Source organism: Helianthus annuus, chromosome 6 (assembly GCF_002127325.2).
Source record: "Helianthus annuus cultivar XRQ/B chromosome 6, HanXRQr2.0-SUNRISE, whole genome shotgun sequence".
NCBI lineage: Eukaryota > Viridiplantae > Streptophyta > Magnoliopsida > Asterales > Asteraceae > Helianthus > Helianthus annuus.
Window position 1 is genome coordinate 75,636,304 of NC_035438.2, and position 10,783 is coordinate 75,647,086.

At 39.6% G+C, this 10,783-nt stretch overlaps 1 protein-coding gene across 1 annotated transcript; it reads right to left on the reverse strand.

The window, feature by feature from the left end:
* Nucleotides 1-2,167: 2,167 nt before the first annotated feature.
* Nucleotides 2,168-2,986, reverse strand: LOC110944924 (BTB/POZ domain-containing protein At4g30940). The gene has a single exon (XM_022186568.1). The coding sequence runs from the start codon at nucleotides 2,984-2,986 to the stop codon at nucleotides 2,168-2,170; it is 819 nt and encodes a 272-aa protein (XP_022042260.1).
* Nucleotides 2,987-10,783: the final 7,797 nt, after the last annotated feature.

Consider the following 10,783-nt stretch of genomic DNA (forward strand, 5'->3'; position numbering starts at 1 on the left):
CATATTCGTAAGAAAATCTGGAAAAAGGCTCGAAGAAGGTTTGAAGATTTGAAGAAATCTTGAAGAAAATGAAGAACACTTTGAAGATTCAAAGAGTTTTGAGAGGAAATTGGAGAAGAAACGAAGAGAAAGTGAATCTCTCACCCTTCTCTTCGGATATTTATACCCATCGCATTTAATGCGATGGGTAACCGTGCCGCACTAGCCGCAAGGGCAACCAACGAGAGCTTGCCACGTCGAGCGGGAAAACAGGGACGACGGTTACCACGCGCGCGTGGCACCCACTCTCCTGACATGAAGTGCAACCGCCGCAGGCGGCATGATGACACCCGTGCCAGGGGTCAACTCAAACGTCGCCCTCAGCGACTTATCTCACCAACCTGTCAGAGGTTCAAATTTCGAAGTTTCCCGCCATAAAACGTGCAAGTAACTTCATGCAGAAGTCACAAGAGTCGCGCCAGATATACGTAAACTACTAATACCTCGCGCGATTAAAAGGACAAACAAGATATCACTCGACACCTGCCTAGTACCTGCGCATCGAAAACAACAGTTTTCTACATGCGCCTTACAAGTCAAGACCAAAGGGACAACTTCCCCTTCTCTTATTTTTATCAAGTCCAGAGCTCCAACCACTTGCGTTGCGCATGGTGCAGCACTGGACTGGGGGGACTTGAAGGGGTATGGTCCCAAAAAGTCGCGCAAACCTCATAACAGGTTGCACGTGAGACCATACTCCTTAGCATAACAACCTGATAGTAACAACCTCGCGCAGCTTACGTCACATTATGACTTAGCCCCGCGCGAGGAAGAGCACGTAATGAAGTCAGATAGCAACACTTAGCATAAAAACAATGGTATAAGTGAGCACACTAGCCCCGCGCGGGTTAGTGGCCACCAAACAAAATCCCCTCCATAAGAATACGCGCTGTTACCTACAGAGGTACACAAGGTACAAGTGGCAGTAAAAAGAGCCAATGAACGTCCAGCAGGCTCTGTTCAATCGTGCGCCACGATCTTCTGACGATAAGTACACAAGGACGCCTACATGGCACCAATCAAGAGACGGGGACAACTGTCCCACGATCTCCACTTGTCTGCTGATGACAGAAGGGACAACAAGGCCGACAACAATGACACGTGGCTCCAATCAAGGTGCGCCAACACCGACGAGCATCTAGAAGCCACTAAGCAGTCGAGGCCAGCAAGGCAAAGAGCATATTCGTTGTTGTCCGTTTCTGGCCCAAGGCCCATCAGCCCACAACCTCTTACACCTCTCCGGCTATAAATAGAGACCTTCATTCCTCAGGTTATTCATTCTATTCCCTCGGCTCTTACTCTTAGCTACTTAATTACTCTCAAAGCAGTCGCTTATTCTCACGCCGGAGCCCGGTTAAGAGGGAAACCCCCACATTCCCCTCTTAACGAGTAACGGTGTTCTGTTTTGCAGGTTGATTTACCAGTCGGAGCTCAAATAACTCAAAGAAGATTAACCATTATGATAGGAACATAAACCCCTCTAATTAATACCTTAATTAGATCACTGTTTCTTCAGCTATATATTTAAATTACACCCATTTCACTTCTATTTTTATAAATATTCACATCTTTAACTCCAATTTTCACAACTTTTCACCCACTACCACCCCATCTCTCTCAAATTTTATAAACCACTCTTCCCTTTTTATAAAAACTCATCATATTTTGTGGAGCATATTTGGAACAACGCTGAAAACGAACCCGCCCACCACATGGAAGACGACGACTAGTAGCTTATTTTAGTATGTTAGGATATTTTTACGTTTTTTTTTAACTTTAGGTTTTTAAGTTTATGTTTTTTTTAGTTTATTTTTTTTAAGTTTAATTTTTTTTTATGTTTATGTAATGTTTTATAATATTAATTAAAATATTTTATTACTTTATTTGTTAAATGTTTAAAAAAAGATGGAGATTTAAAAAAAATAAAAAAAATATAAAAGTGGTGGAGGATGATGACTAGGACCATCCTCCCATGCCCCCTAGTTTTGGAGGATGATCCATCCTTGGGAGGACTATGATGTGACACCTACGTGGCGGATCATCCTCCAAGGATGGTCCATCACCATACCATGTAGTCTAATGTTACCATCGTTTCCTTTAGGAAAAAAAGTGGCAACTAACAAACAATTCAAACCATTAAACCATTGAAGCTTATCCGCGTCTCCAAGTGATGGATATAGAAAAAATCAAGTTGTTGACCCGTGTTTAGGTCCCAAACACCAATACCGTCCTCGTTGCTTTTACCTTTACAACACGAAAACATGTTACAACTCTTTTTAAAACTCAACGCGCCCGCAGTGTAACTTTTAACAACACCTTGGTGTATCGCATTAAACCGGAATTTTAACTCTCCCCTTGTCGAATTAAACAATCCGATCGCACCTTGGTCACGTCCTAGCGGCTGACACGTGCTGATCACTAACCCGGTTGAGTCCACTGACCCTACCCAACCCACGTCATTCACTCGTTGGTAATCAAGGTTGATTGGTGGATATTCTTCCAACATCCAATCATAAATGTGGACCATGCTTCCATGTGCCACACAGCAGCCGCCATCAGGCGATGCTCTGATCGCCGTGCCATCACCGGGTGCCCACCCGGTGACAGACTTTGATGGCTGAAGACGGTTGCCATCAAATTGTCCCCATTTTGCTGCACGAACTTGGTCCATGAGACCATAAAACAGTGCTTCTCGGTAGAGAAGCTTTTCGGGTACATTTGCCGGAATGTAAAGCTCCCCAGTTCGTAATAAGTCTAAGAGGACTGAAAAACAATCTGGGCTCCGATCAATGAAGTCTTCGCCGGCCGGATTCATTTGAAGGTCCGAATTCTCGTCAAACATGGCTCCGAAGTACGATTGTCGGCCGGTGATTGCGAGCGTTGTGGCGGTGGTTTCAAAGATCTTACCACCAACATTAAACTTAATCCTATCGTTTTGAGTTGCCATGAATCGAGTTCTTTTGGATTCACACAAAGTACAACACAAAAAGGTCGAAAGATTTAAAGAGTTCCGAAATTAAGAAACAGGAATGTGTAATGACAGCAATAAATTACAGATTCGTAGCTCAATAGTCACATGTTTTACATTATTCCTGAAACTGACGGTTGGTCTAAATGTACTTATCCTTCAAGCGGATATCTAAATGTATATTTTAGTATTTTACTTTGCAAAGTAAAATGTACTGATCACTTTGACGTTCCAAGTTGTTCGATCTGAAGTCCTTATATGAGTTTTGTTGACTACCTAAAACTCAACACACTGCTAGCGTGCCTTCTTGAGCACAATGATTTGCCTATTAGCTAATTATATTATCCGGTGATAAGTTTAATCCTCAATGGTCTAATTCAACTACATATATATTCATCTAAGGCCGGTGGGTGTGGCTTAACGCCACCCGGCCACCTCATCGTTCATAGCGCTCCGGGGGCGCCATCGGCCACACCGCGGCAGCGAAAGGGGGGCGCCATCGCTCGCCAGCACGTTAACGAAGGGGAATTGCTTTGATCGAGGGGTGATTGGTCAAAATGGGGGCGCTATAGTGTAAAGTGGGTAGTTAAACCACACCCTCCAAGTTAAAGGAAGAGACTTTAAAGCCTCCTGTGTGACGTGGACATGACGTAACGCTGAGGTGCCGTGATAAAGCCCCTAGAGACTTTATACCACACCCTCCAGCCTAACCATATCCATAAACCTAAGAGTTGTTTAAAAGTTTGATCAATTCCATTCAATCCAAAATCGACCCATTATCTCTAAAATTCTCCAAATTTGACTCTAATCACTTCCATATGAAAAAAAGACGAGTGTGTTAAGAATAAGAAATAAGAGTCTGTTTGGTATTGGTATGGGGTAATGGAATGGACGAATAAATGGAATGGACGAGGTAATAGAATGGACGAGTGAATGCAATGGATCATTACCATTTCATGTCTTGTTTGGTTACTATGTGTGAATGGAATGAACCATTATTGCGTATTGTTCGGTAGGCAAAAAAACGGAGTAATAAAATAAGCGGTGAGTGGTGATGGTGGTCGGTGGTAGTAATTGTGGGTGGTTATAGGTGTCGGTGGTGGGTGTCGGCGGCGGCGATGGGTGGTGGTGGTGGCGGTGAGTGGTGGTGATGGCGGCGGCAAGTGGTGGTGGGTGGTAGCAAAGGTGGCATTGGGTGGCGGCGACGGCAGTTGGTGGTGGCGTCGGCGATGGTGGTGGGCGGCGGCGGCGAGTGGCGTTGGCGGTTGGTCGCGGTTGTGGGTGATAACGGTGGCGAGTAGGTGGCGGCAACGACGTTGACTGTCGGGGTAAGGTGGTGGCAGGTGGCGGTGATGGCGTCGGTGGTGGGTGGTGGTGGTGGGTTGTGGCGAAGGTGGTGGGTTGTGGTAGTGGCAGCAGAGGTGGCGGTGGGTGGCGGTGACGACAGTTGTTGGTGACGGTGGTGGTGGGCGGCGGCGGCGAGTAGCATTGGCGGTTGGTCGTGGCTGTGGGTGATAACATTGGCGAGTAGGTGGAGGCGGCGACGATGGCTGCCGGGGTGAGGTGGTTGCAGGTGGCGGCGATGGCGTCGGTGGTGGGTTGTGGCGAAGGTGGTGGGTTATGGTGTTGTTGATGAATGGTGCAAGAGGGGATGGAATGGAAAAAAAAAAACATGGTGGTGGAAGGAATGATTTTGAGGGAATGAAATTCCTTTTGGAATGGGTGATTCCATTTCATTGACCAACCAAACACCCTTTTCTTCATTCCCTCGTAATCATCTATTTCACCTCTCATTTCTGCATATCAAATACTAGCTAAGAAAGTTTCAAAGACTTTTGAATGTTGGAGCATATGATCTTCAAAGACTGCTTCTCTTTTTATAGAAATTATAATATAATGCTTAATGTAAACATCATTCTCACAACATTGAGCGAGTTTATATGAATTTATTTTAATTTTATAACGATGTTTTTGGTTTTATAACCAAAAGAATTGCACTTTACGCAGTATTATTTGTATAGTAGAACCAAGAAATGGAATAACCATGTAAAAGCAAATATTAGTGCCAAATGGTAGAACTAAACACGAAAACCCAACCAAAATAGATCAGTTTAAGCATAAAAAGATCTGTTACAATTTGGTTTCGCAGTGAGGTTTTTTTACCCTTACCAAATGGTATCACAAGTGGCAAGAGAAGGTTGAGGGCTTGAGTCCAATTGACAAAACAATTAGAGTTAAGGTGTTGCTTTCTAAGCTAAGGGTTTAAGCCCGTCAAAAACGGATTTAGCGTAAATTAAGCAGTTAAAAAAAGAAAAAAAAATAAGACATAACTTGTTGTAAGAGTATGAAGAAGAAATCTCTTGAATAGAGAGTTGCCTTCTTATCTCATCATCTATAGGAGAAGTGAGTTAACCCTAATCAACCGAGTTAGGTTAGGTAGAGTAGATCATGTCCCATATAACACGTAACTCATAAAAATAAAAATAAACTTCTCTACGACGGCTTTAATTTAGTACACATTAATTGCATTTAGCATAGAATATGAAAAGTAATTGTAAGTTTGATTTATTTGTACATATTTTAACGTTTATACACAAAAATATATCGTATTTTAAAACATAAGGTAAGTCATTATTCAGAAGGCAATTTGTTTTTAAAACATGAGTAGGGTTCACACGGAAAGTGTGTTTTTCCTAGAAAGTCTAGGAAGCGATCTGGTCCATCCGATTGGTGTGTTTAAGGGTTGAGATTAAATCAATGGCAATCTTGTAGTATTTGAGTTTAATTAATTGATTGTTTTAAATGAGTAGGGGCAGTTTTGTCAATGACCGTGTTTTAAATCAATTAGATAACCACCCAGTTCCAAAATTCAAGCGATTTTCCCTCTCTCTCTCTCCAAACCCATCTTGGAAACCCCAATCCCTACAAAAAATAACTACAATCATGGAAGAAGATAACTTTAGAAACGATGGAGAACACATGATCAAATTAAAACACTTCTCCATCTCCACCATCTCCGAGTTCATCATCACCATTCAAATATTGTTCTTATCATCTCCGTTTTCTTGACGATGTGTTTTAACAGCAAGCAAATTAATACAGTTGTGTTTTAGCAGCAAGCAGATTCATACAGTTGTGGTTTAGCATCCAGATTCATACAGATGTGTTTTAACAGCAAGCAGATTCATACAGTTGTGTTTTAGCATTCAGATTCATACAGATGTGTTTTAACAGCAAACAGATTCATACAGTTGTGTTTTAACAGCAAGCAGATTCATACATATGTGTTTTAACAGCAAGCAGATTCATTCAGATTCATACAGATGTGTTTTAACAGCAAACAGATTCATACAGTTGTGTTTTAACAGCAAGCAGATTCATACAGATGTGTTTTAACAACAAGCAGATTCATACAGTTGTGTTTTAGTATTCAGATTCATACCAATGTGTTTTAGCATCCAGATTCATACAGATGTGTTTTAACAGCAAGCAGATTCATACAGTTGTATTTTAGCATTCAGATTCATACAGTTGTGTTTTAACAGCAAACAGATTCATACAGTTGTGTTTTAGCAGCAAACAGATTCATACACTTGTGTTTTAGCATTCAGATTCATATAGTTGTGTTTTAACAGCAATCAGATTCATACAGTTGTGTTTTAGCATTCAGATCCATACAGTTGTGTTTTAACAGCAATCAGATTCATACCCTGTGTTTTACCATCTTTATATTGTGGGATCTATAAAAAAAAATTGGCTTTAGCCCTGTAAACTGTTAAAACACAGCACCAAGAATATGCTGATAAATTCCAGTAATCTTCTGAACAATGGAATATGCGATGTAATGTGACATGGAATTTTAGTTAATGAACACATTGACTTCAAGATTTGAATTCGAAAATAATAAAAATTCCGAAAATCATGGAATTTTAGTTAATAAAGATACATTCCAAAAATAAAATTAAAATGTGAAATTACATGATAGCCCTTCTACTTAAAATCCCTCAATGACACATGTCCAATTCTTATTCCTTCCTAGACTTTCTAGGAAAAATAGACTTTCCACCCAACTCTTACTCTTTAAAACATTGCATTTTATGAAATTGGTATTTAATGTTTCTTATTATACAAAAGTAGTGAAAACTAAATGGTGATGGAGAAATTGGATTTCAAATCTCAAAACCATAAGTTCCCATTGAATGAAAAGGACTTTATTATTATGATTTGAATATAAAAGTATTCAAATCCATAAAACTTCTCATTCTGATGTGAGCTCGTTTTCTTCAGTCATTTTTTAACATGTTTTATATCGAATTTGTATATAACCTTTCACTTACAACAATTCAAATCAACAACACAACTCATCATGTGTGACAAGCCATAGCCACACCATGAGAGAACCTAGCAAAAGCGTATAGGGATAGAGGAAGGCTTACAGATCTATAACAATTTGGTTGGAGATTATGCTTCTAAACCATGATGAGAGTGCCAAGGGATGAAGCACATGCTTCCAAACCCTAAAAAGCTCGTTGCAAGAAAAAGGATAAGACTCCCATGCTAGGACAAAGAATGAATGTATGGGATGGTGAGTTGGACAAGTCTTTTTTCTGAAGGAGACCACCTATGGATTCTCTTAAAAAGAAGAGCAGGGGAGGCTTAGGGGCTTGTTTGACAATATCTGAATGGTTAAGTACTGAATTAGTAAGAGTTCTGAATCATTAAGTACTGAACCAGTAAGAGGTTTGAACCATTAAGAGACTGTATAATGCTTAACCATTCAGAGGCAAATGTCTGACCAATTCAGATTAGAGGTCTTAACCATTCAGACTCTGTATAAATCTTAGCCATTCAGAGGCAAATGTCTGAATCATTCAGACATCTGCTCATGAAACAAACAGTCTGAACCATTAAGTGCTGAACCGGTAAGATGTGTGAACCATTAAGAGCCTCATTAAGAGGTAAACAAACAACCCCTTAGATAGTGTGCGGGGAGGACTTCCGCACAAGGCCCATGATTTCGCAGGGCATATGGTTTTAAAAAACAATCCGATATATACATGTTAATTTTTTTTAAAATAGTAAACACATACCAATTTCAAGTAAGGCTTATTTACAAATCATTTTTTTATAGTTTAGACTTTAGAATTTAGCCCACTAGGTTAATTGAACCAATTACTAATTGAAAACGAAGTCTTAGATAATGTAAATCGTGAAGAATTGATCCACCAATTTGTTATGAAAAATGCAAGGAGAGTTGCACGAGTCATTGGTTAGCTATTAGTTTATTAGTTATTACGGTATGTAATGTAACTCATTTGATTACTATAATTTTCTCATTTTTCATAATTGCATTTTTTTTCGAATACTACGATTTTGTGATTTTCGTAATTGCATTGTTTATCGTTAAGGCATAAAGGCACATTTTTCGAGTTTGAACAGGGTACATGAATTCTCACAGACGTCACTAAAGAAGAGGGTTGTCTGGTCCCTAAGATGAACACACAATATAGAGCATAAAAAGGATGGACACTCAGACCCTAACACGTGTTGTTGGGTGTGGTTAAACACAAGGAAGGACACCAAGACCCTAGAAAGAGCATCCGAGTTGGAGAGGAACAGAAGAAAAGACGACGAGGCCTCAGATAGAAAGATTTGGGTAGTGCATTACATAAACCAATGCAACCAGGGATGAATGGCACCAAGATGCTTGCCAATGACGTAACACACACCTAAAATATGGTATGACGTTGGATCCTTTGCAGATGACGTTAGATCCCCATGCACCTAATCAACACACCTCATTGAACTTGACTAAACTTTGCCAGGCTCGCCCAGTTAACCACACATGGCATGTCGATCACTCCTAAACCTTGTTGACGACACCTAACTCCAGTTAGTCTTGTGTGAGCCTTGCTAATTCTATCACACACTGGCCCTAGGAAACATGCCTAAACCTTGAAGGATGTGTCCAACAAGCTCAACCAAAGCCATCATAGGTATATCTATGGAATATATATTGGAAAAGCAATCTCATATGATTATAAAATGATTTTGACTGTTTTAAAAGGATAATATAGGAAAAGTATTTTGGTAGATCTTCTTAAAATGATTTGATTGTTTTAAAAGGATAATCTATACATCTATATAAAGCATTTCCTATGTACAAGATTGTAATTTTACCATGTTTACAAATTATGAAACACAATGTACAAGGGTGTGTAAGCCATTTTAGAGGGGTTAAATTTGTACTTCATCCATAGTTTTAAGGCGCCAATGGGTTAATTGGGGGATTCCAGCCTTCCTACAACGATGATTGAGTGCTTCTGTTTCTAATCGATTCAATTCCTTCAATCCTTCTTCAATTCATGTTCAATTTATACATATATTGAGAGAATCGGGAATAAATCTCCAAGAAAGAGAATCGGGGGAAACTAGAACCAGCAAGGAGAGGAATGGACTTTGACGATGGTGGGAACCGACGAGGAGAGGAAGAGACTTTGACAATGGTTATTCGATTAGGCACCAGAAGGTCAGCAGTTTTAGGTTCCGGCAACACTTGTATGGTTAGGGTTCAACGGTGGTTGACAGTCTTCTATGAACAGCAAGGGGGTGGGGTGCAGGCGAGTCGAACTTGATACGACGATGGCTATGGGTGTTGAATGATGAGGTAAATTGTTACAATTGTTCACTTTCACTTGCATCTATTTTGTTTTTAGTTATTGCTTCATTAATTTTTAAAACAGAAATGTTTACTTATGCCACCAAGTGTTTGATGAAATGTGTCATCCACGTTTGCTGCAACTGAATGGCTTACTTATGCCCACCAACTGCTCGATGAAATGTGTCATCCAAGTTTGCTGCAATTTGTATGTGTAGATTTGTAATTATATCAGCAGGTATTGTCTTTTTAGTGATGATTCCAAACTATTTACTTTTAAAGGGTTGGTTTGCCACCCAAACTGTATAAAAAATGTATGGTTACTCGCAAATTGTTTTATTTAAACAGTTAGAATATTATGTTATAATATAGTTATGTAACAAAACGTATTCTTTGATGCTTCGTTTCTGTGTTAAACCTTGAAATTAAATCATTATTTGAACAATTTGATAGATTCGGCAGATGCAGAGGTCGGTTGATGGATTTCATTCTCAGGTACGTGATTGTTTCAAGTTTTAATTGAAGCTGAGATTGATCTTTAATGTATTATGTGTAACAAAACCTATTCTTTGATGCTTCGTTTCTGTGTTAAACCTTGAAATTAAATCATTATTTGAACAATTTGATATATTCGGCATATGCAGAGGTCGGTTGATAGGTTTCATTCTAAGGTACATGATTGTTTCAAGTTTTCATTGAAGCTGAGACTGATCTTTAACGTAAACGTTTCGTAGGGTATGAAAACGATTTGATCTTTTGTGAGCCTAGCTAGAAATTTGTGAATTGTGAAGTTTAGGTTCTTGAACGATTCATGCAGGTGTGCATGCCATCTTTTGGAACATGCTTTTGTAATTATTCATACATATTAGATAGCGTATATATATAGTAATGATTTGTTTACTTTGATAGGTGATTGATATTATATTGAGAGGAGATCTCGTTGTAACGTGTATATATTCAGATTATTGTAATCAATAGAAATCGCGGAATACCAATCTTACATGGTATCAGCCTATTCACGATCCATACCCTAACCCTACCTCCTTTCTGCAACTTCTCCTCTCTCCTACAGCCTCTCATCTTCACTCCGATCACCTATTTTCACCCTATCTTCTATC

Excerpts from the sequence above, each read along its gene's own strand:
- LOC110944924 (XM_022186568.1), bottom strand. The coding sequence starts at position 2,986 with ATGGCAACTCAAAACGATAGGATTAAGTTTAATGTTGGTGGTAAGATC.